At 42.2% G+C, this 25,443-nt stretch overlaps 2 protein-coding genes across 3 annotated transcripts in view; one reads left to right on the top strand and one right to left on the bottom strand.

Annotated features, from left to right (window-relative positions):
- Positions 1–7,902, top strand: part of LOC144706664 (Alkaline-phosphatase-like family protein) — a 33,815-nt gene extending 25,913 nt beyond the window's left edge. For both annotated transcript variants that reach the window (XM_078579664.1, XM_078579665.1), the window contains 2 exons: positions 7,185–7,268; positions 7,706–7,902. In XM_078579664.1, coding sequence (XP_078435790.1) covers positions 7,185–7,268; positions 7,706–7,801 — 180 coding nt within the window. In that variant the 3' untranslated portion in view covers positions 7,802–7,902. The remainder of the gene's footprint in view (positions 1–7,184; positions 7,269–7,705) is intronic.
- Positions 7,903–12,407: 4,505 nt separating this feature from the next.
- On the bottom strand, positions 12,408–16,408 carry LOC144706665 (transcription factor MYB86-like). The gene is made up of 3 exons (XM_078579666.1): positions 15,858–16,408; positions 15,143–15,272; positions 12,408–12,941 (listed from the first exon to the last, which is right to left on the bottom strand). The coding sequence occupies exons 1-3, from the start codon at positions 15,988–15,990 to the stop codon at positions 12,515–12,517; spliced, it is 690 nt and encodes a 229-aa protein (XP_078435792.1). The 5' UTR covers positions 15,991–16,408; the 3' UTR covers positions 12,408–12,514.
- Positions 16,409–25,443: the final 9,035 nt, after the last annotated feature.

Below are 25,443 nucleotides of genomic sequence, written 5' to 3'. Positions count from 1 at the left end.
CAGTAAAACACTTTCTTTTAGAGCTCAGTCAAAGTCCATGAATGAAAGAGAATTGATGTCTGGGCAATGAACCAGTGGAAACACTACGAACAATTCAAAAAGTTCTGTTTACTGACAGATCAAGCTACTCTCCATTTCCTCAATGACTGGCTAGGAATTCTCCAGAAATATCACAAGTGGATTTCTAATCTTCTAGGCTATGAATTTGAAATGGGGTAGAATGATGAAAAAAATAACACTGTTGCAGATGCACGATCACACTCCATGAATGAATTTTCATTAACAACCTGTCAGTACTTCATTTGCTGGAAAAAATGCAATTGGGACAAGAAATTGCTCAATATCCCATCCTGCCTGAAATTTAAAGTTCCTTAGTGCCAATATGGGAATGTGATACGCCTTGTTTGTATCAATGAAATATTCTCCGATTTTGCATTACCAGAAATCACCAAAGTGATACAGTAATTCCTATAAAATGTATCAATCAAGAAACAGAACACACCTCTATTGGCTTGGCAGAGATTCAATACCGAGCTGGATCAAGCTGAATAGCGATCCTTACATCTTTGAGTCTGATGAAGCACTGAGATCTGGAGCTCAGTCACCCTTCTCATAGACAGGTCGAATGCAACCCCGAGCCTAGAGGAAGAGACTTCCAACAGATTCTTGATCCCCCCTTTCCAAAAGGCCCCCGTTCTCCTTATATCCTTCTCCTCCCTCCCTCCTCCCCCCCCCTTATTCTCTAATGGGCTATTATTTCCTTCCTCCACTTAATGGGCCTAATTTAGCCCTCCTATTACTAGGTCGTCATGTGCCAATCCACATGATGCTCTTCTGTACTCTTTTATGCAGTAGACTCTGGGTCAGCCCTTGGTTGACCCCCACTGTGCCCTATGTTGACCATCGCCTCAGCCTCTCATCTAACTATTCCTTCCTTGGCCTTCTCTTGTATGAGATTTATAGGACCTTATCACAATGTAGGTCTGTAACGCGAAGACTAGGAAGTATATAATTGAATAAGAGCGATACAAAGATGTAGAGATGCTCCTCCATCCAAGACGGAGCATCCTCCTCCGGTTCAACAGGCCGACTCCTGCTCCAGCGTCCCGATGGTCCTAACCGTCTGCTTCAAGATCTCAAGAAAGACAAGACCTGTCCTCCTACTCTCCTCTTCTCTAATTTATAAGGGTTTCGTCCCCCTTTAGTCAGCACGTGCCATCACCGGCTGTTGGCCTGCTCTCTTCTTATTTCTTTGTTTGTATTTCCTTGAATAGAACATATCAGAATGTACGCTCATTACACATTACACCACAATCTACTATTCTACAAAAAGAGGTTAGTCATTCCTAGGATGTCTCTTTTGATTCTGATATGAATCTTCCTAAAGTATACAAGAGGAGGAATAAATCGATATTGATATTGCAAAACGACAGTTATGACAGTTATGACAGAAGGAGAAATAAATCGTTAGAATTCTCCTGGGCATCAAAACAACATAACAACCCAACGGAAGCATCTGAAGAGGCATTCACAATGGAGGCACTCCTTCATGGAGATGCTCGAAGAAGGCTACTGAAGTATAACTGTCTACATTAGGATAGTATAAATACATGTAAAATATATAGGTATGTTAGGAAAAGGACTCTCCAGGGTAGTGGGAGAATTTCCTAAGGCTCTTAAGGGATCCTTAAGAGATTGGGAGGCGAAGTCATCGTCTTGTAAGATCGCTCCTGTAACAAGGGTTCGTACATTGTACTTGTGACCGTGTAAAATATATTGTTATTGTTTGTTGTTCTAGTCTTAATTGTGCCATTCTAAGAGGACTGTATCAGTTTCCTATTATACTGAAGGAATTTCATGATGCCAAACTGGGAACCATAGTGGATTTTTGAAAACATATAACAGGATTTCTCAGAAATTTTACTGGCAAGGAATGAAACGAAAGATCAAAACTTATGTTTTGGCGTGTCATATTAGGCCAAACCCATCAGGTATCAACATTAAATCCGACTGGTCTGTTTTGCCACTTCCAATTCCTGATAAGATGTGGGATGACATCTCACTAGACTTCATTCAAGGGTTACCTTACTCTCATGGATTCAATTCTATATTGGTGGTGGTTGACAGGTTCAGCAAATACCCTCATTTTATTGCAACCAAGCATCCGTTTTCAACCCGAGTTATTGCGCATTTATGTGTACCTGCATCTATCATATTGGATAGAGGGAGTGTCTTCACTAGCTCATTCTGGAGGGAATTACACAGGCTAGTAGGCACCTTATTATGACTCAGATCTTCCTACCATTCAGAGACAGACAGACGAACTGAAATCACAAAGAAGGGTCTTGAGTTTTATTTATTTATTTATTTTTTGAAGAAAATAGGGCAGACCACCCGAAACCGGTGGCCAACCTGATACTATTTAAAAAAAAAAGTCATGTACACATCATTTACAGGTATGACGCACATCCTGTTTTTATCCCCCTACCCCCCAAAAAGATATTAGTGCCTCAACGTCAAATATGACACTCTCGACTGAAGCCTTCCCTCCCTTGAACACCACTTCGTTTCGGTGCAACCATACCGCCCACAGTATTGCGAGAATTCTCCCCCACTCCATTCTGCTCCGGTATCCACTCCACCCACCTCTACCCGTCGTGACTGATGCCCAAAAATCGTCGTCTGAGGAGATATTCACCCCTGAAATCTGTTGCGAAGCCCATACTCATTGAGCGATGTGACATGTGAAGAAAAGGTGTGAGCAGTCTTCCTCGCCCCGAGCGCACAAGGGGGAGCCGACGGGCTCTGCTGGTGCCCACCTCCGCCGATAGACCCGGGTGATGAGTTTCCGTCTCTTCAACAACCAGCCAAAAATTCTCACTTTGAGAGGAATCTTCAGTTTCAGCATTATGTGGCTTGTCTGCCTGACTTCTGGGTCATCTCTCGCCACCCCTCGAATCTTCAAGTATGCATCCTTCACCGAGAAGGGTCTTGAGTTTTATTGATGTTCCTTTTCTTCAGAACATCGTAAGCAGTGGTCAGATGGCTGCCCTTCTACTGTATGAAAGCCCTTCAACACCTTTGGATTCTTTAGACACTCTCCTACAACAACTTTGCTTGAGAACCTACCATATGAAAGTCCTTCAACACCTTTCAATTCTTTAGACGGTCTCCCACAAGAGGGGGATCGTATTCTCTGTGCGTAAATCTCATTTAACCAAGGGCCAAGAGTGCATGAAGACTCAAGCTGACAAACTCCAAAGAAATGTGCAATTTAATGAAGGGGATAATGTTTGCTTGATAATCCACCCCTATAGCATGAAGTCCTTGGCAAAGAGGCCTTGGAGAAACTCTCAAGAAAATATTTCGGACCTTTTAAGATTGATTTAACAGAGGCTACCAAAATCCATCTAGTTTTTCATTTCTCTCAACCTAGGAAGGCTATTGGTGCTAATATAGTTGCTTTGGATATTCAGGCTGATCTACCTGGAAATTTTGAATGGCAGGTATACCCTGAACGTATCCTTTCTTATCTCTTCATTGGGGACATAATTCAAGTTTTGGTCAAGTGGAAGAACCTGACAAACTATGAGGCCACATGGGAAGACATAGAAATCATCGACCGACAGTTTCCCAGCTTCCCATGCTAAGAAAAGTTCCCATGCAAGGGAGTAATGATAAACTCCTACCAAGGGCTTATCATGGTAAGAAAAGATTCAACTTCGAAGAAATAAAATATAACCCAGCACTTCAAACAAGCATAACCCAGCACTTGTGGGCTAAGGTGCTCAGGCGACTTCAAACAAATAAAGGCAGGTTATAAATAAGAGGGGGAGAGTGACTGATTGGGAATCAATAATTTTGTTGTTGCCATTTGGGTGAATGAATGTGATATGATCCGTCAATGCATCTATGTTCGGAAGAAGCCATGGCAGCAGCCCGGTTCAGAAGTCCAGGCCTAGCCCATTCCGGGTTCCATTTAAGCCCTCTCTCTTGGGAGACTGATAAGAACCTTGGTCCGGGACTCTGTGTACTAGTATTGAAGACCAAGTTCTCAATATGAGAAACAATAAAACATTTCAGAATAGATCATGAGGTAGTATGGTAAGTGAAAATGTCTAGCAATAAAATCAGGCTGATCCTCAGAGGAAACATACCACAACCAAAGACAAAAGGCCTGAATCATCAGTGCTCCCTCCCGGAGGATCTCTCTGTTACAAGCCTGATCTGGATTGTTGTCAGTTGGTTTGTGGTATGTTTCCTCTGAGGATATTGATAAATTGCCAAAGAGAGATGACTTGAAGAGTCTTGATCGTCAAGTATAGATTCAATAATCAACAGAAATAACAATTGTCCTTCCAAATCAGAGAAGATATGTAATGCGCTGATGTCCAGAGGCAGAATGGGGTTGAGATACATAATAAGAGAATAACAAGGTGGAAGAGAAGAGAATAAAAGATGAATCGGCAGTTTGGATTGATCTTGCAGCCTTCTGGAACAGAGAATCTCCAAGCTCCAGCCTGAGGTCGCCCTCCCATCAACTGATCTCAAGAAGTCCTTTTTACTGCCCTTCTGTTTGCCTGATGTCTTTTATCTCTAGGCAGAATCTCTGCCCATCCCATGTCTCACACGTGGCTTGAATAGCCCTGTGTGAAACCTTTCTTCTTCTTTCTTCTTTCCATGTATGTATGGGGAATTTCCATGTCAGTTTCTTCCCTCTAACTCTTTTTTTCTCTCTCTACCCTTCCAATATCATTCTCAACAGAGATTCTCCTAAGAGGGCACGTACGATGATCCTGGTCTGTCTCTTTCTCTATCTACCTTCCTACAACATTCTTTCTTTTTTGCTTTACGGCTGAAAATGATTCTGTAAAATCGTTTATTCGCTTTTACTGGCTCAATTATTTTTGGTGATTTGATGTCTAGATTCGGATATGAGCTCTATTTTATGCAGATATTTTACTGTGCTAGTTGTCCAAATTGGGCTCATCGACAAATGTTTGCCTCTTATGACTACCCAAAAAAATTTCTTTCCAACCTTCAAAGGGTGGTGATTCCATGGCTTGAGCCTATAAAGGGCCCAGTGGGCCAGCCTGACTGAAAGAATCGTTCCAATTTGGGTGTCATATAACAGTAATATATAATCCTTTAGATTGGGATATTCATCACGACATCATGGTTTCACGGTCATTCAGTGCATGGTCTTTTTCGTTCACTTTCTTGAAACCTGACAATTTAGTATTTCTTATATTTCAAGTTGTCACAGCTTTCTATGATCACCTATTCTGAATCTTACTACCGAAATGCTCTCCTTCCTTTTAGTGGGGTTGCTGCGCAACTTCCCCCTCCCCCTCCCCCTCTCTTTCTTTTTTTTTTCTCTCCTCACTGTTGTTGGATCTAGGTTAGGGATAGGATGTTTATGTTGTTTGTTTGCGAACATGTGAATGTTCACGACTGAATACAAACACTAACTTTTCACTGAAGCACTGTTCACAAACAAGTGAACCGTTGGATCAATGTGGTATTGGAGGCAACCAGGTGAACAAATCTCCCTCCTGAGCAATTTCTGGGCCTTGAGAATGCATCAATGATGGGGTGGATTTTGCAAGGAAGATGATGTTCAAGAGGGTGTCACCGAATCTCTAGATAACACTTGTCTTTTCTACGTTAAGGGAGGAGGGCCATCGGCTTGGACAGCTGCCGCACCCAAGTAATGGTGTCGGTGGCGCTGAGCGAGGGGAGCCCTGTTCTTATGTTCATGTGCAGCAGCATGGGTGCTGGAAAGACATGGTGCTTAAGGATATTCCAAGGAGTAAGCTCTACCGTTGAGAAAAAGAAGCTCTGGCCTTCCAGGCTGGGGATCTTTTTCTTTTGAGGTGTTAGAATGGGATTTTGTGGCGCTGTGCTGGCTGTTCTAGACAGGTGGGGAAGGTGCAAATGCCATCGTCATTCAGGATGGCGCTAACTAGGAATCCGGCTTCTACCATTTTTCAAGGAATTTGATATCATTGGATTCCTCAAAATGGTATGAGCTATTGATTCTCCGTCCACATGGATCTATTGTTTCTCCATCTGCATCTCCTTCTGTGTCTCCATCCCCTTCTGGTGCTTATTGCCGGAGAATATCAGATCATCTGCTCATCCTTCTCCGTCATGAACAAATGGTGCTCGACCTCAGGTGAGAGCTGATTGCACCATTGTAATCTGCAGGATGTCCCTGTTTGCCTGGGGACTTTCTGCTGATCAATGGCCGATTCTTCACACCATTCTTCTGTGCCAGATTTCTCAGCACCTTGTGTTTCTCAAGACTCTACAGCCCTTGATTTGCTCCCCTTTTTGTTGCCATCGTCAATTGTCTCACTGAATTTGTTAATTAACTGCCAAACGTTCGCAAACGAACAAGAATGAACCAAACACAAACATGAACAAGATATTTAGTTCATTCTTCCACGAACAACATTCATTTGCCATCGAACAATAAACTTCCCATCCCTAATATAGGCTATCACGCAGCCCGATAATCTTCCCTCTCTCTACTTCTCTCTCTCTCTCTCCTCTCTGTCTCCAGGCAATCAGATAAATGTCTGGTAACCGTCTCTCTCTTCTCTCTGATACAACCCCGACGTATCTAGGCCTCTTTCGCCATTTAGCCCAATAGGGGCATTTAGGTCATTTGGACCCTTTGTAATCCCTTTAAATAGAACAGCCCTCCCTAGAGGAGGGCAGCCAAGAAGTATCACAAGAATGTGTCTGGCTTCCTCCGGCGACATCCAGTCCGCCGGACCTCTCTCACAGGCGATGTCCACTCCGCCTGCCCCCACCTGCAGTAGTCCATCCCGGCACGCCGACGACCATCCTGGCGCCTTCTCCCCCCTTCTAGTCTTCTCCCTGATATGGACCAGCACGTTTGTATCACTCTCTCTCTCTCCTTTCATTTACTCTAATTGGATCCAGGCTATGAGATAGTATCCAGTAACTCTTTCTCCCTCTGTATAAGTGCAAAAGGGTTGGGGTTTTTAATCCTACGTAAATTGAGATCTTTTTTGGAAACCCTCTCTCCACCCAGCAGTTAAGATCTATCCATAGCAGCTTGCTTCTATCCTTTAGAACCTTTGTCTCATTTTGATAATCTTCTTAATTTTCTTCGAGTAGAAATGTGGATGATCCCTTTTTAAAAATTTCAGGTATTTCTGATTTATGGATTTATCAGCGCTGTTACAACTACACTAACAGTAGTTTGTGTCACAATCCAGAGGCGGCATTTGATGGTAAGTTACTCCTGCCAATGATTCACATGATCAAATCTCAATCTCTATCATTGGAGACAAACTATCAAATTATTATTCTATTGTCACCATCCATTCAATTTTTCGTTAAAACTTGATAGAAGTCTATTCAATGTATTAAATATTTATTTACAAATCTTTCAGCGTTTTTGGTAAAATCAATTTTTTATGGCTTAATTGAAAGTTTTCACTTACACTAGTATGTTAAACAAATTTAAAGATATTATTATTCAAGATAAAAACTTATTCCCTTTTTTGGATAGAAATTTTCCAGCAAGTTTTTTTAACCCACGAGATTCTTCTAATTTATAGATTTTGTCATGCTTGCTATTTATCCTAATTATTATTATAATCCAGTTATCACTCTGATTTATTCTTGTGAGTAATTGATCTGACTTAGTGGATTATACTTTTTACAGGTGTGGGGGTTGTTTGCACCAAAGTTTGTGTTTGATGTGGTGGCCCTAATCCTCACTGATACCCTCATATTGGCCGCTTCTCTCTTTTATATGTGATATGATGATATCACATCATGCTTTATAACTTAAAATTTGTATGCACTCTCATATGTTGATTTTTTGTGTTAATCATAGCCATTGAGTTATCTTTACTTGAATGGATGATGGTGTGCCATCCATCGAGATTCATTACGTCCCGCCGTCCATCCAAACCTCAGGAGAAAATATTCAAAATATTATGAACTGGCCTGGTCTGATGAACACAGATGATTTGCTATATTTCATCAGGCAGTATATCTGAATAGTCATGAATGCAGTATGTCTGATCATCCGGCCAAACCTCAAGACGTGAGGAAAAACTCATCATCACCAAAGTTCTTATACTTTTGAAATGCTTTATTCAAATAAAAACGATTTGTTTTAGATAATAGTGGACTAAAAGATTTCCATTCGTCCTACTATGCATCCTATGCCATTCGCCTCATAGCATTGCACCCCAGCCTACATCACTGATATCATCTAACAACAACTTCAACAGAACATGGGAGATATCGTATTATTTTGGTATTTCTCTCTCCTTTAATGTTGTTTAATGTACCCTTGAACTGTTATTTCATATCAAGAAAATGAGAACGTTTCCTGGATAAACGGTGATCATACAGCTCTCTCTTTCACTCATGTCTTGTTCAACTGTGCCTCTTTTCGAGTAAATGATGACCATCTCTCTCCATGATATTTGTATGAGTAAATGGGGAGATGTTCTGCATAAACAGTGGTCACATCTATCCCTATGTTCCCATCTTTGTCTCATCGGTGTTATTCAATGTGATGTTCAACTGTGCTCCTGTTTCGAGTAAATAGTGACTATATCTCTCTACTACTATGTTTCTCCATCTCCCTGATATCTCATATAATCAAAAATGGGAGAGCGTGTGAATAAATGGTGGCCACATCTCATTGATATCTTGCTGGGCAAATGCTCTAGCCCCACCATCTGAAAAGATGTCTCCATCTCTAGAAGAGATGACCAGGGTCACAACATGCCGCCATTGTCAACTCCGGACTCGAGGTCCAAAATTCGGTCATTATAAGGATTTGATTTCTGATTTTTTCTTAAAAGATTGAGTTAATAGTTATTTTCCTCACCTCCGGTGCCTCATAAATAGGTCAAAGTTGTAATGGATTTGATGATTATTAGATCGTGTTTTCATTCTCAAAAGTTGCCTCGATTTAATGGATTTAATGGATTTGACTTTTTTCTCTACCGATTCCACATATTGTCAGCATTGATAGGGGGCATTCCTTGTGTGCCTTTGTCAATACACGTTGCTTTCACCATCTTGTGTTGCCTACACATGGCAGACCAGCATCACTCGCCTGCACGTCCCATGTTATCTCACTCATTACCAAACCTCATATGATTTCAACTAATCTAACTTGATTGAATATTGATTAAATCCACTAACAAAGATTAATTCTGCTCACTCAGAGAAGAAATATACTTCCGATACCTTAATTGTGCATGGATGTGTTTCCTAATGAAATGATAAATATTTAAATTATATTTCTATGTGTCAGTATTGAACAAAACCAATATCTGATACCGATATCCGATATAATCATCCAACCCCTCAGGTGAAGACAAATGCCGATATCGGGACATAACAGATATCAGATGGTCTCATCTGACATCTGCATTACGATAAAGATGGCTATCTGATTATCCCATTTCCAATATTGTCATCTGACATCTGCATATCAATAAAGATGGATATCAGATTTTCCCACCTCCGATATTGTCATCTGACATCAGCATATCGGTAAAGATGAATATCAGATTTTCCCATTTCCAACATCGTCATCCAACATTGGGCTATGTGTTACTTTTGGTGACCAACCTAAGGGGGGGAAAATTGGGTTCTCTATTTGTATTTTATTTTAATTTTAATTAGCCTATGATTTTTCTACTTAAGAAATGAGGCAGGGGAAATGGGAAACACAATTATTTTTTTAGATAACTTAGGCTAATCCTTAATGCTGTTCAGGGGAATCCGTCCCGAGGTGATGATGTGCCCTAACCAAGTTTGTGTGAATGACCCCCAAGCAAATCACTTGGAAATAGCGCTGAACAAGCATACCAAGAAAAGAGAAAAAGGCGATGAAGCTTTGTCGTTTCAACCCTTAAAGGCTTCCACGGAATGATGTTGCTTATTCTACTTCAACTTAGTCCCCAAAGCCGTCTTCTTATGGCCCCCAAAGCCTTAACCTGAGTGATCACAAAGATCAACAATAAACAATATATTTTTGAATAATGTGTTCTCCTCAACAACACTTAGTATTGATGGCTACTCAAAATAGTATTCAAGACAATGATCAATTTTAAGAATTTCAAGAAGAAAACTTCTATGTCACAATTTTATTAATTCGAAGATAAAGATTCATAAATATAATTATGACTTTCCTTCAATAATACCTCCTTGTTCGTGGTCGTTCTTTCTTCAGTCCTTTTCTTCTCCATGTTTTTTTGGATAAAATTCTCGAGTTGTGTTTGACCTTTGATGCTTAAACTTCCAATATCTTTTTGTATCCTACACCAAATGAAATGATTCCACAAGGAACGGTTTTGCAACACGCTTTGTCACAAATCTTATTTTACACAAAGTACTTAAAAACAAATCAGAGAAATCTCCAGAAATTAATCTTTCAACGTCCTTTGTTTACCGCTCGATTCCTCTGTGTCCAACTTCAAACCCCTGTAACTCTTTCCGAAATCAAATAAATGATGTGATTCAAATTTCTTTAGTTTTGTACGGATGTCTGAAACAATTCATATGTTGAAAAAAAGCTCAAAATCACTATAAAAAATATGCTAAATATTCTAAACTTATCATAGGGTCAATGATGTGCGAAGTTTGGGTCCCAGCCTTCTTTTCTTTGAATATTGAAATACCCTGCACCAAAAATCACGATTCCAAGTTCTATGGACTTGGATTGATGTTAGAAAAAAATGGTATCTTCAAAGAATGTTAAAAAAAACTGCTTGAAAATTTCTCTAGGACTTGAGAGATCTCTCTACCTTTTGGACTGCAATTTTCAAAGGGCAAGGAAAGGGAATTTGAAATTAGGGCTCAAAACTGCATATATGGACTTGGAAATCCAAAAGGGCATAATGGTAATATGTAAAAAGTCTAACAGTCATATTCATTGATTATGATTAAGTAATATAAAATAATAATCATTTTAATTTTAATTTTTTTATAAATATAATTTTGCCATCAATTGAAAATAGCTTTCAAGAGTTAATAGCAAAAACTAGCCGTTATGCCAAGGACTTGAGATTTAAAAATAATATTAAACTTTTAGACATATTTAATATTAATAGTATCTTGATGTAATTAATTTTCATTAAATTATCAATATTCAGCTTTAAATACTCGAAGGTAGTAATTAAGATTTTGACAAATCACACAAATACCTGAACAGTGGTAAAAACTATATTTATCTTCATGTCATAAAATTACAAGTCCTAAATACACCGTTTGACTTGTTCAGTGTATAGTCAAGCTAAGTAACCTTTAAATATATCTTAGGCTCTTATTTTATCTTCACATACAATCAGTCAACTACTTGACTGATGGTCTATTATGCTTTGATTAAAACCCATGTAGAGGCATGCATCACTTTGAACATTAATCAAAACACATATCAAAGCATTATGCTAAAAATATCCTTAAAGCTTAATCTTCACTATGGATGGGTGAATACCACACCATGTGCACCGTCTATGGTTCTCTCGTGCAGTCTACCATTTAGATATTGAGCCTACCCAGACCCCTGCAAGGAAGCAGCTTCCCCATTGACCCCACAGGTTGACTCTTGTCTTGCCACTGTGGATGTCCGAGTCATTTTGGATCATATCTAGTAAATTGGGAGAACTTTTCCCTAAAGGTTGACCACATCTCCTATTTTTCTATCTCTCTCTCATTCCGTTATTCAATTTCTTCATCTCTCTCTCTGTCACTGATGTTATTCAATATCTTCTTCAACTTTGAACTAAAAGCTGACCACATCTCTCTCTTCCCTGCTCTTCTCTCTCTCTACTTCCCCATCTCTCTTCTAGAGGTGAAAGAGAAGCTTCATTTCATTTCTTCTTTTTCCCTTCTTCCAGAGTTTGATTGAACTGTGCTTCTCCATATCACCTCTCTCTCCACTATTCTTATATCTCTCTCTCTCTACGTCTCCATCTCTCTCTCTCTCTCTCCTAGAGGTGAAAGAGAAGCTTCATTTCACTGCTTTTCCCCCCCTTCTTCCATAATTCTACTTCTCCATCTCTCTCTCCAAGAGATGAAAGAGAAGCTACATTTCATTGCTTTTTTTTTCCCACTTCTTCCATAATTCTTCGTCTCCATCTCTCTCTCCAAGAGATGAAAGAGAAGCTACATTTCATTGCTTTTTTTTCCCACTTCTTCGATAATTCTTCGTCTCCATTTCTCTCTCCTACATGTGAAAGAGAAGCTACATTTCACTGCTTTTTTCCCCCTCTTCTTCCATAATTCTACTTCTCCATCTCTCTCTCCTACATGTGAAAGAGAAGCTTCATTTCACTGCTTTTTCCCTCTTATTGCATAATTCTACTTCTCCATCTCTCTCTCCAAGAGCCGGAAAGAGAAGCTTTCATTTCACTGCTTTTTTTCCCCCTTCTTCCAGAGTTTTATTCAACTGTGCAGGCTCGGCCCTGTAGACGAAGAACAAAGTAGGAAAAAAAAAACGCTAGATATGTCCAAAGGCGGGGGAGACCATCCGCCACGTGGCCAGGCTTCCCTCCTCCTTGATGACGTCACCGGGTAGCGGCGGCGCCGCCGCCGCCGCCGCGCCGCCGGCGAGGTGGTCCCACCAGTTGAGCTGGTCCTCGGGCCATGCCACGTGGCAGCCTCCATGGAGGTCGGCGCCGCCGCCGCCGCCGCCGCCGCCGCCGCCGTCTTGGTTTAACCAGAGGAGGAAGGAGCCCTGGGCGTTGACCGGCGGCGGCGGCGGCGGCGGCGGGGGTTGACCGGCGGCGGATGGCGGCGGCGGGAGAGGTTTGTGAGTGGCGGGGTCGATGCCGCTGAGGCGGAGCTTCTTCTTGATGGTGGAGTTCCACAGATTCTTTATCTCGTTGTCTGTTCTCCCCGGCAGGTGGGCCGCGATCTGAGACCACCTGCCCAAGAGAGAGAGAGAGACAGAGAAGTGCCCAGAAAGAGCTGTGAGAATCTAGAGAGAGAGAGAGAAGTGCCCAGAAGGAGCTGTGAGAATCTAGAGAGAGAGAGAGAAGTGCCCATAAGGAGCTGTGAGAATCTGGAGAGAGAGAGAGAAGTGCCCAGAAGGAGCTGTGAGAATCTAGAGAGAGAGAGAGAAGTGCCCATAAGGAGCTGTGAGAATCTGGAGAGAGAGAGAGAAGTGCCCAGAAGGAGCTGTGAGAATCGAGAGAGAGAGAGAGAAGTGCCCAGAAGGAGCTGTGAGAATCTAGCGAGAGAGAGAGACGTGGTGGAGTGAGGGGAGGGTGGAGGAGAGAGGTGAAGAGGTGTGAGAAGCTGGAGAGAGAGAGACGTAGTAGAGTGATGGGAAGGTGGAGGAGAGAGAGAGACATAAGGAGGTGTGAGAAGCTGGAGAGAGAGACATGGGCAGTGAGGGGAGGATGGAGGAAAGAGACAAAAGATGGTGTGAGAAAAGAGAGAGAGAGAGAAGGTATGAGAAGCTAGAGAGAGAGAGACATGGGCAGTGAGGGGAGGGTGAAGGAAAGAGACAAAAGATGGTGTGAGAAAATAGAGAGAGAGAAGTAAGAAGGTGTGAGAAGCTAGAGAGAGAGAAGTAGAACTAAGGTGTGAGAAGCTAGAGAGAGAGAAGTAAGAACTAAGGTGTGAGAAGCTCGAGAGAGAGAAGTAAGAAGGTGCGAGAATCTAGAGAGTGAGAAGGAAGAATGAGCCAATGAGGGGATGATGGAGAGAGACATAAGGTATGAGAAGCTAGAGAGAGAAGGTAGAAGGAAGGGAGGAAGGAGGAGAGAGACATAAGAAGAATGTGTGAGAAGCTAGAGAGAGAGAAGGTAGAATGAGGGACGGGTGGAGGGAAGAGAGAATTAAGAAGAATGTATGAGAAGTTAGAGAGAGAGACGGTAGAGTGAGGGGAGGAAGGAAGAGCGAGAATTAAGGTGTGAGAAGCTAGAGAGAGAGAGAATAGAGTGAGGGGAGGAAGGAAGTGAGAAATTACGGTGTGAGAAGCTAGAGAGAGGGAGAAGGAAGAATGAGGGGAGGCTACAGGAGAGAGAGACTTAAGGTGTGAAAAGCTAGAGAGAGAAAGAAGAATTACGCGGAGGAGACAGAAATAAGGTGTGAGAAGCTAGAGAGAGAAGGCAGAATGAGGGAAGGAGGAGTTTGAGAATTACGAAGGTGGAAGAAGCTAGAAATAGAAGGTAAAATGAGGCGATGAAGAATTAGAGAGAATAAAGGTGGAAGAAGCTAGGGAGAGAAGGTAGAATGAAGTGAAGAATGAGGATAGAGAATTACGGTGTGAGATGCTAGAGAGAGAATGTAAAATGAGTTGAAGGAGGAGAGAGAATTAAAAAAGGTGTGAGAAGCTAGAGAGAGAATGTAGAATGAGTTGGCGGAGGAGAGAGGATTAAAAAAAGGGTGTGAGAAACTAGAGAGAGAAAAGGTAGAATGAGGCGAGGGTGAGGATAGTGAGATGAAGACGTGGCAAGAGTAAGATAGAAAAAGAAGAAGATGCTAGAGTGAGAACTTAGAAGAGACTAAAAGACAAGACGCCAGAAGAAAGAGCTCAAGATATAATGAAATATGTGAGAGGCCCGAAAGAGAAGAAGAAGAAACTAGAATAAAAATCTGGAAGGAGATAGATGACGATAATAATAGGATGTCGGCAGAAAGTAGAACATAGAAAAGATGATGGGATGATAGAGGAAGAAAGAAGAAGAAAGAGAAGCCAGAAGAATAATTTATGAAGAACATGGAAAGAAAAGATGAACATAGAACAAGAATCAGTGAGGAGAGAGAAGAAGAAGACAATGGAGCGAGAATCAATATTTTTGAAGAAGAAAAAGAAGATGATGACGATTATGATGATGGAGAAGAAGAAGAAGAAGAAGAATAAGAAGAAGAATAAGAATAAGAATAAGAAGAAGAAGAAGAAGAAGACGAGGATGATGATGATGATGATGATGATGATGAAGATGATGATGATGATAATGAAGAATAAGAAGAAGATGATGATGACGATGATGATCATAAAGAAGAAGAAGATGATGATAATGAAGATGAAGATGCATATGAAGATGAATAATAAGAAGACGACGACGATGATGATGATAATGATGATCATAAAGAAGAAGATGATGATGATAATGACCTATTGCCGAGGGAGGCGTGGAGGTGGATGACGAGGTCCTCCTCCTGCTGGGAAAATGTGCCTCGCTTGAGATCGGGCCGGAGGTAATTAATCCATCTGAGTCTGCAGCTCTTCCCACATCTTTGCAGACCTGCGGCATTTCAGTCTCTCCCAGATGAGGAGAGAACAATAAATAAGTATAGCGAGAGAAAACAGATGATGAGAGAACATGAAACTATAGCGAGAGAGGAGGGAGATATAGAAGAAAGAAGAGAGAAAGATAGAAGCGAGAGAGAAGAGAAGAGAAGAGAGAAGAGACATAGATAGAAGCGAGAGAGACGAGAAGAGAAGAGAGAAGAGACATAGATAGAAGCGAGAGAAGAGAAGAGAAGAGAGGAGAAGAGAGATAGATAGAAGTGAGAGAAGAGAAGAGAGAAGAGAGATGGATAGAACTGAGAGAAGAGAAGAGAAGAGAGATAGAGAGAATTGAGAGAAGAGAACAGAAGAGAAGAGAGAAGAGAGATGGATAGAACTGAGAGAAGAGAAGAGAAGAGAGATAGAGAGAATTGAGAGAAGAGAACAGAAGAGAAGAGAGAAGAGAGATGGATAGAACTGAGAGAAGAGAAGAGAAGAGAGATAGATAGAATTGAGAGAAGAGAAGAGAAGAGAACAGAAGAGAAGAGAGAAGAGAGAAGAGAGATAGATAGAACTGAGAGAAGAGAGAAGAGCGAGAGACCGGCTAACTTGGGGACAGAAGACCAGGAGCCATGGCCGTGCTTGGTGATGTGAGAGAGGAGCTTCTCGTCCTCCTCGGGAGACCAGAGGCCCTTCCTCAGCTTCGGCTTATGGCAGCACGGCTGCCTCCCCATTCTCTCTCTTCCAATTCTCTGCCCCTTCCCACCTCCACAAGGCGCATTTAGAGAGTTAGAGAGTGTGTTTTTCAGAGCGAAACATGTTTATAGAGAGAGAGGGAAAGAGAGAGAGAGAGAGAGAGGTTAGAGAGATTGTGGGAGAGAGATGATAGAGAGAGATTTAGATAGAGAGGTTAGAGAGATTGTGGGAGAGAGGGTTGATAGAGAGAAGGTAAAGAGAGAGAGAAAGAGTGTGCTTCCCAGAAAAATATTGAAAAGAGAGATGGGAGAGAGGGAGTTGGGTCGAGAGAGATTTGAAAGAGAATTGAGAGAGCAAAACTTAGGGAGGGATTTTGAGAGAGTTGAGATCGAAGAGATTTTGGGAAGAAGAGTTGGTAGAGAGAGGGGGAGAGAAAGAGGGTGTTTGCGAGAGAGCATTGAAAATAGACATGAGACTGGAGAGAAAAAAAATGGAGTGGTGAGAGAGAGAAATAGACAGGGCATTTTAGAGAGATTTTTGGGGAGAAAGATAGAGAGAGAAAGAGGAGATTCTGAGAGGGAGAAAACTAGAGAGAGACAACTGTAGCAAATTGGTGCGAGATACAGCTTGTGGGTGAGAGAGAGAGGTACAGCTAGACGGAGGAGTCATTGAAGAGAGATAGATCAATTCTCAATAGAGAGAGAGAGAGAAGAGAGAGAGAGTCAGAGAGTTGAGGAAGAAAGCGACATATGACTCCTTAACAGAAATAACTTAGGTCCAATAGAAACCAAACAGAGTGAAGAGGGATCCACCGAAGAAAACCCAAAGACGGAGCATTAGAGAGAGAAAGTTGAGGTGGACAAGACAAAGTCTTATTTTTTCTTTTGGTTTTTTCTTACCTTGGTTTCATGACCGTGACAAACATTAACAGCGAGAGACTAATCAGAAGTCAACTCCCACACACTCTCCCTCTCTCTATCACTCTCTGTCTCTCTCTCTCTCTCTCTCTCTCTCTTTCTTTCTCTCTCACCCTGTCTCTCTCTCTCTCCTCACTTTCTCTCTCTTCCTGTGTCTCTCTCTGTCTCTCTCTCTTTCTTTCTCTCTCTCTCTCTCTATCTCACACTGTCTCTATCTCACACTGTCTCTCTCCCCCACTTTCTCTCTCTCTTTCTGTGTCTCTCTCCCCCTCACTTTCTCTCTCTCTCTTTCTGTGTCTCTTTCTCTCTCTTTCTGTGTGTCTCTCTCCCTCACTTTCTCTCACTCTCCCTCACTTTCTCTCTCCTCTTTCTGTGTCTCTATCTCTCTCCCTCACTTTCTCTCTCCTATTTCTGTGTCTCTCTCTCCTCATTTTCTCTCTCTTTCTGTGTCTCTCTCCCTCACTTTCTCTCTCTCTTTCTGTGTGTCTCTCTCCCTCACTTTCTCTTTCTCTCCCTCACTTTCTCTCTCTCCCTCACTTTCTTTCTCTCTCTCTCTCTCTTTCTGTGTGTCTCTCTTTCCCTCACTTTCTTTCTCTCTCTCTCTCTCTTTCTGTGTGTCTCTCTCTCCCTCACTTTCTCTCTCTCTCTCTCTCTCTCTCTCTCTTTCTGTGTGTGTGTCTCTCTCTCTCTCTCTCTCTTTCTGTGTGTCTCTCTCTGTCCCTCTCTCTCTGTCTCTCTCTCTCTCTCTCTCTGTGTCTCTCTCTGTCCCTCTCTCTCTCTCTCTCTCTCTCTCTCTCCCTCACTTTCTTTCTCTCTTGCTGTGTCTCTCTCTGTCTCTCTCTCTCTCTCTATGTGTCTCTCTCTCTCTCACACTCTCTCTCTCCCTCACTTTCTTTTTCTCTTTCTGTGTCTCTCTCTGTCCCTCTCTCTATGTCCCTCTCTCTGTGTCTCTCTCTCTCTCTCTCTATGTCTCTCTCTCTGTCCCTCTCTCTATGTCCCTCTCTCTCTGTCTCTCTCTCTCTCTCTCTATGTGTCTCTCTCTCACTCTCTCTCCCTCCCTTTCTTTCTCTCTTTCTGTGTCTCTCTCTTTGTCCCTCTCTCTGTCTCTCTTTCTTACACACTCTCTCTCTCTCTCTCTCTCTCTCTCTCTCTCTCTCTTCGTGCCCTTCGTCGGACTAAGTACTGTTGCATCATAATCAGATTCCAAGATCCAGGAATCGTTCGATTTGCCAAATCTAACGGCTGCGAATAAATTGACGACTTATCTTCCTCTCTCTCTCTCTCTTTGTCTTAATTAATTCGTTAGAATGACTAGTCGTTATACTCTTAGCAGGCTCCAGCGCAGGCGATGGACCTAGCTCCAAAAGAATCATCAAGAGAGATATATTTATGTATATTTATATGGGTATAGTACATATATTCAGAGAGATATGTAGTTTGTACTAAGAGAGAGAAGGTAAGTTACCCTTTGAACAAGACAGGTTCATGAATATGACAGATACGTAGATATCTGGGATTAGAAATATGTTAGGAGAGAGCGATGTGTGAATCATGAACAAGAAAGGTTCATCTGGAGGCACAAAATATAGAGTTAGAAACTTAGAAAGAGTGGTCTAGTTTCCTGAAATAAAAAATTGGAGTCACCAGGAATAAAAAATGGAGAATTGTGAGAACGAGTTTAGAGACATTAATGAAATAGGCTTTGTCCATTTCTCCTGAGATGGGCTCCCACCTAGCGTGCCCTAAAAATTACAGTATCTATCTAACTCTTAACTCTATCTCTTTTTCTCCCTCTTTCTATCTATCTCTCTCTCTTTCTCCCTCCTTCTATCTCTCTCTCTCTTTCTATCTCTCTTTCTCCCTTTTCTATCTCTCTCTTTCTCCCTCTTCCTATCTCTCTCTTCTGTCTCTCTTTCTCCATCTCTCTATCTTTCTCCCTCTTTCTATCTCTCTCTCTTTCTCCCTCTTTCTATCTCTCTCTTTCTCTCTCTTTCTATCTCTCTCTTTCTCCCTCTTCCTATCTCTCTCTTCTCTCTCTTTTTCTCTATCTCTCTATCTCTCTATCTTTCTCCCTCTTTCTATCTCTCTCTTTCTCCCTCTTCCTATCTCTCTCTTCTCTCTCTCTCTTTCTCTATCTCTCTATCTTTCTCTTTCTTTCCATCTCTCTCTTTCTCTCTTTCTCTCTCTCTTTCTATCTCTCTCTTTCTCCCTCTTCCTATCTCTCTCTTCTCTCTCTTTTTCTCTATCTCTCTTTCTCTCTCTGTCTATTATCTTTCTTTCTCTCTCTTTCTCTCTCTTTATCTATATATCTCTAAATCTTTCTCCCTCTTTCTATCTCTTTCTGTCTATCTATCTCTCTTTCTCTCTCTGTCTATTTATCTCTCCTCTGTCTGTCTATTATCACTCTTTCTCTCACTGTCTATCTATCTCTCTTTCTCATCTCCCTCTCCTCCCCAAGAGTTCTCAAACGATTAATAAAAGAAGGTCATCTCTTGACCTTATGGTTGGTCAAAGGGATTGTGTCTTTCTGTATTTCTCTCTCCATCTCCTATCAAAAAAAGGGACAAAATCAACGAAGTAGAGCGATTGTTTATGGTGTGGGCCCAACGTGGGATGATCTGGACCGTCCGTCCCATGTGGCCAGTTGCATGTAAAGGCTATTCTTTAACCATATTCCTAATCAAGGTTAGCTTGAACAGACAAGCGGGGAGCCACATTTAATGGTAGAAAATCCTACCCTATAATGTGAAAGAAATCAGCCAACTTGACATAAAAATAATCCACATCTTGCAAAATCTAACGAAGAGAGATACATGGATGTACGAATATATGCATAGAAGTAAAGATTCTAAGATGGATACAGGGATGAATGGAAGGAAAATACATTCATGATAGTAGATAGAACGACTGATTGGTAGATAGGTATCAAATAATAGATATTATGATTGATAGATGGAAGATAAATATATTGATCCATAGATTGGTTGGAAATGAATAGATACGTAGATTCGTTAGCAAGATCATAAGCAAGTACATTGATTGTATCCTATAAACCTAGAATACTTTATCAATGAATCCATTCGTCTACGCATCAATGTATTTATATTTTTATATAAATATAAATACATTGATTTGTAAAGATGAGGATTCATTGTTAAAAGCACACTAGGCATATAGGATAAATGGGTTGAGAAAAATTTAAATCTTGGTATAGGGGTCAAGAAAGAGAGGGAGAGAAAGTGAGAAAGAGGGGGAGAAGAGAGAGAGAGAGAGGGGAGAGGAGAGAGGGGGAGAGGAGAGAGAGGGGAGAGGAGGGAGAGGGGGAGAGGAGAGAGAGGGAGAAAGAGAGAAAGAGAGACGAGAGAGAGGGGAGAGAGGAGAGAGAGGGAAGGGGAGAGAGAGGAGAAAGAGAGACGAGAGAGAGAGGGGGAGAGGAGAGAGAGAGAGGGGGGAGAGGAGAGAGAGAGAAAGAGAGAGACGAGAGAAGAGAGAGGGGGGAGGAGAGAGAAGGGGGGAGAGGAGAGAGAGGGGGGAGGAGAGAGAAGGGGGGAGAGGAGAGAGAGGGGGGAGAGGAGAGAGAGGGGGAAGAGGGGAGACACAGAGAGAGAGGGGAGAGGGGAGAGAGAGGGAGAGGAGAGAGAGAGAGGGGAGAGGAGAGAGAGGAGAAAGAGAGAGGGGAGAGGAGAGGGAGAGGGGGGAGGAGAGAGAGGGAGAGGAGAGAGAGAGGAGAAAGAGAGAGAGGAGAGACAGAGAGAGAGGGGAGAGGAGAGAGAGGGAGAAAGAGAGAGAGGAGAGAAGAGAGAGAGGGGAGAGGAGAGAGAGAGAGAGAGAGAGAGAGAAGAGAGAGAGAGAGGGGAGAGGAGAGAGAGGAGAAAGAGAGAGAGAGGGAGAGAGAGAGAGAGGGAGAAAGAGAGAGAGGGGGAGAGGAGAGAGAGGGAGAAAGAGAGAGAGGAGAGAAGAGAGAGAGGGGGAGAGGAGAGGGAGAGGAGAGAAGAGAGAGGGGGGAGAGGAGAGAGGGAGGAGAGAAGAGAGAGAGGGGGGAGAGGAGAGAGAGAGAGAGGAGAGAAGAGAGAGAGAGGGGAGAGGAGAGAGAGAGGGGAGAGGAGAGAGAGGGAGAGAAGAGAGAGAGGGGGAGAGAGAGGGGGAGAGAGAGGGAGAAATATAGAAAGAGAGAGGGAGAGAGAGAGAGAGAGAGAGATAAAGAGAGAAAGAGGGAGAGAGAGGGAAAGAGGGGGAGAAGGAGAGAGAAGAGAGAAAGAGAGGTAGAGAGAGAGATAAGAGGTAGGGATGAGAGAGAGGATAAGGGCCAGCAAAGGGAAGGGAAGCGGTACACTTGGCCCTCGGCAAGGAGATGGACCACAAAAGAGGCGTGCAGGGCCGCTTGTCTGGGGTACCTTGGCCGTGGTGGGGCTGTCGGATATCTCCTTCTCTGTGCCATGTCTCTTCTCGAAATGGCATTTCCTAATCAATGCCTGCGACAAGATGTCCCTTACGAAGCTTCCACTGTTCCCATGCCGCTCCTTGGCCGGATACCCCACCAATCCTCTTTCTTCTTCTTCTTCTTCTCTCTCTCTCTCTTTTATTCTCTCTCAGTCTCTCCCTCTCTCTCTCTCTCTACCTCTCTCTCTCCTTCTCTCTATCTACCTCTCTCTCTCCTTCTCTCTCTCTCCCTCTCTCTCCATCACACTCTCTCCCCTTTCTCTCTCCCTCTCTCTCTCTCCTTCTCTCTCTCTCCCTCTCTCTCTCTCCCTCTCTCTCTCTCCCTCTCTCTCTCCCTCTCTCTTTTCGCTTTCTCTTCGCCTTTGTCCTCTCTCTCCATCTCTCTCCTCTCTCTTCCATGTCTCTCTCTCTCTTTGCCTTTGTCTCTATCTTCCATTCTCTCTCTCTCTCTTCCATCTCTCTCTTTGCCTTTGTCTCTATCTTCCATTTCTCTCTCTCATGCCTTTGCCTCTCTCTTCCATTTCTCTCTCTCTTTCTCATGCCTTTGCCTCTCTCTTGCATTTCTCTCTCTTTCACATGCCTTTGCCTCTCTCTTCCATTTCTCTCTCTCTTTCTCATGCCTTTGCCTTTCTCTTCCATTTCTCTCTCTCTTTCTCTTGCCTTTGTCTCTCTATTTCCTCTTTCTTTCTCTATCTGTCTCTAGTCTCTACTCTAGTCTGGAGAGGGGGCTGTTTATGTGATGGTGGGGGAAGGCAGGTAAGTGGGACTGAAATAGGTTCGTGAGTTGAGGCCATCGCGGTTGAGGTAGTGCGGCCTTCGCTACTTCCCTCGAACGCCCAACCCTGGAGGGAGGGAGGGAGGGAGCGAGAGAGAGAGAGAGAGAGAGAGAGAGAGAGAGAGAGAGAGAGAGAGAGAGAGAGAGAGAGAAATGGAGAAGGAGAAGAGGATAAAGAGAGAGGGTGAGAGAAAGAAAGGGAGGGAGAAATGGGGTGATAGAGAAAGAGAGAAAGGGAGAGAGAAATGGGGTGATAGAGAAAGAAAGCAAGGGAGAGAGAAATGGGGAGATAGAGAAAGGAAGAAAGGGAGAGAGGGAGAGAAATGGGGAGAAAGAGATAGAGAGAGAGAGGGAGACAAACGAGGAGAAAGAGTGAGAAAGAGAAATGGAGAGAAAGAGAGAGAGGGAGCGATAGAAAGAGAAAGAAATGGGGCGTGCGAAATGGAGAGAAAGAGAGAAAGACAGAGAGAGAGAGAAATGGAGTGAAAGACAGAGAGAGAGAGAGAAATGGAGTGAAAGACAGAGAGAGAGAGAAATGGAGTGAAAGACAGAGAGAGAGAGAAATGGAGTGAAAGACAGAGAGAGAGAAATGGAGAGAAAGACAGAGAGAGAGAGAGAAATGGAGTGAAAGACAGAGAGAGAGAGAAATGGAGAGAAAGACAGAGAGAGAGAGAGAGAGAGGGAGAGAAAGACAGAGAGAGAGAAATGGAGAGCAAGACAGAGAGAGAGAAATGGAGAGAAAGACAGAGAGAGAGAAATGGAGTGAAAGACAGAGAGAGAGAGAGAAATGGAGAGAAAGACAGAGAGAGAGAGAGAGAAATGGAGAGAAAGACAGAGAGAGAGAAAGGGAGAGAAAGACAGAGAAATAGAGAGAGAGAGAGAGAGAGAGAGAAAGGGAAAAAAGAAAGACAGAGAAATAGAGAGAGAGAGAAAGGGAAAAAAGAAAGACAGATGCATAGAAAAAAAAGAAAGAGAGAGAGAGAAGCAGGGAAGAGAGATAGAGAAATGGAGAGAGGGAAAAAGAAATGGGGGGAGAGAGAAAGAGAAAATAAATGGAGAGAGAGAGAGAGAGACCAGACAGAGACCCTAGACACAGCTGTTCATGCGACAGCAGACGGAACGAAATCTGAGTCGCCATTCACCAAGTCCAGATTCAACGAGGCATCCCCCTCTATCTAAGCTCTACCGGAGGCCACTCCTGGCCTGTCGCTACTCCTCACAGCTGGCCTCGTCTCTTCCTCCACTGTCTTCTCCTCTCCAACGTCATACCACCACTTCACCACTCTACGCGTGTCTAATCCTTCTTCCCCTGACCTTGCTAGATGTTAATTCTACGGCGGCTGACCAAGTTAATGGCCCACTTGTTCTCTTCTTCTACTACTTATTCTTTGTCCACTTCCACACAAAAATATTAATCCCAGCTAGCTCTTTCCCCCCATTTCTTTCTTCTCTCTGTACATGTGAAAGTACCCTGTGAAAGTATTTCACTTGTCTGTGCCTGATTTGAGTCTTCATGCAACCAATTCAAGTCCCCATGATACTGGCTGTCTCTGCCAGATTGTGCTGCTCAAAACCCTTTTTTTTATTCACTAAAAGCCACTTGCTCTCTTATTCTACTACTTATTCTTTGTCCACTTCCACACAAACATATTAGTCCCAGCTAGCTCTTTTCTTCTCTCTGGGTGACACAGGAGTACCCTATGAAAGTATTTCACATGTCTGTGCCTGATTTGAGCCTTCATGCACCAATTCAAGTCCCCATGATACTGGCTGTCTCTGCCAGATTGTGCTGCTCAAAACCCTTTTTTTTATTCACTAAAAGCCACTTGCTCTCTTATTCTACTACTTATTCTTTGTCCACTTCCACACAAACATATTAGTCCCAGCTAGCTCTTTTCTTCTTTCTGGGTGACACAGGAGTACCCTATGAAAGTATTTCACATGTCTGTGCCTGATTTGAGCCTTCATGCACCAATTCAAGTCCCCATGATACTGGCTGTCTCTGCCAGATTGTGCTGCTCAAAACCCTTTTTTTTATTCACTAAAAGCCACTTGCTCTCTTATTCTACTACTTATTGTTTGTCCACTTCCACACAAACATATTAGTCCCAGCTAGCTCTTTTCTTCTTTCTGGGTGACACAGGAGTACCCTATGAAAGTATTTCACATGTCTGTGCCTGATTTGAGCCTTCATGCACCAATTCAAGTCCCCATGATACTGGCTGTCTCTGCCAGATTGTGCTGCTCAAAACCCATCTTTTTTATTCACTAAAAGCTGTGTTCTGCAAGCCTTGCATCTCAAGAGGTTTTTGACTTATTGAGTGAAGATGTTTGTGGCAGACTTGATTGTTTTGGGTGGTTTTTTTCTTTTATTTTAAGATTGGAATGCACTGGATTGTGTTTCATTTTTCTTGGATTTTAATGGGTTTGGAAGTGAAGATTGTGTTGGGAGTGGATGTAAGGTGAACTTTATAAAGGCACATTCAGGTATGAAGATTGAAAAATATCTTGAGCTGAATGGAAGTAATTGTATTGGTTCACTTCAGAACTTGAGGATGGGACTGCAGAACGATGATGTTAATTGAGATTGGGGGAATAAGGCTTGAAAAATAGTCGATCTGGTCAGAATTGATGAATTGAGATACAAAGTGAGGTACACTACAATAGTGATATTGGGAATAGTTAGAGATCAAGAGATTGAATGAATTAAATTAAAAAATAACAAATTATAAAATTAAAAAATGTGGATTTTGAGTAAAATTCATTACAAAATTTACTGAAATAGGAATAACTGAATTAAGCGATAATCTATAGAGATATTTAAGTGGTTTTGTAGACTGAATGTAGATTTGAGATTTGAGAAATTGTAATCTAATTGAGAGATATAATTGAAATTGAAGCAAAAAATGAGTGCATGTGGTTGGATTGAATGAATACCATTTAAGATTATATTTTTATGGAATTTTAATATATTTCAATGTTTCTAGTTTTGATAAATCTGTGGGAATGTATTGAAGGAATATAAATTACGTTCTTGTCTATGATAGTGTTTTACCTATAGACTAAGGTTGCATAAAGATTCAAGAGGAGGTGGCTAAACATTGCTGGTAGATGGAGGATAGATAGAAGAAGTCAAGCCTAGATGTTGAAAACTTGATGACTGAGGCTGGAAGATGATTTAACCAAGAAAATATAATCTTAAATGGTATTTTTGAGAAAGATTTAATGTGAAATTAGACGCATAGGGCAAGAGACGTATCTTATGAAGATACTAAGAAAATTAAAGATAAATGTGAAAGAAAAAAGGAGAGAAAAAATATTGGTATAAAGACTAAATAAGATAAACAGTGAAATAGAAG

The sequence above is a fragment of the Wolffia australiana genome, chromosome 8 (genome assembly GCF_029677425.1).
Source record: "Wolffia australiana isolate 7733 chromosome 8, ASM2967742v1".
Lineage (NCBI taxonomy): Eukaryota > Viridiplantae > Streptophyta > Magnoliopsida > Alismatales > Araceae > Wolffia > Wolffia australiana.
The sequence above is the reverse complement of the archived record's forward strand: the minus strand, read 5'-3'. Positions and strand labels throughout refer to the sequence as shown.

Bases quoted from the DNA above. Each gene is read 5' to 3' on its own strand.
- LOC144706665 (XM_078579666.1), bottom strand. From the start codon at position 15,990: ATGGGGAGGCAGCCGTGCTGCCATAAGCCGAAGCTGAGGAAGGGCCTC. The intron at 15,273-15,857 runs GTCTCTCGCTCT...GAAATGCCGCAG, and splicing joins TTCTGTCCCCAAGTTAGCCG to GTCTGCAAAGATGTGGGAAG. The intron at 12,942-15,142 runs GTCATTATCATC...TCTCTTGGGCAG, and splicing joins CACGCCTCCCTCGGCAATAG to GTGGTCTCAGATCGCGGCCC.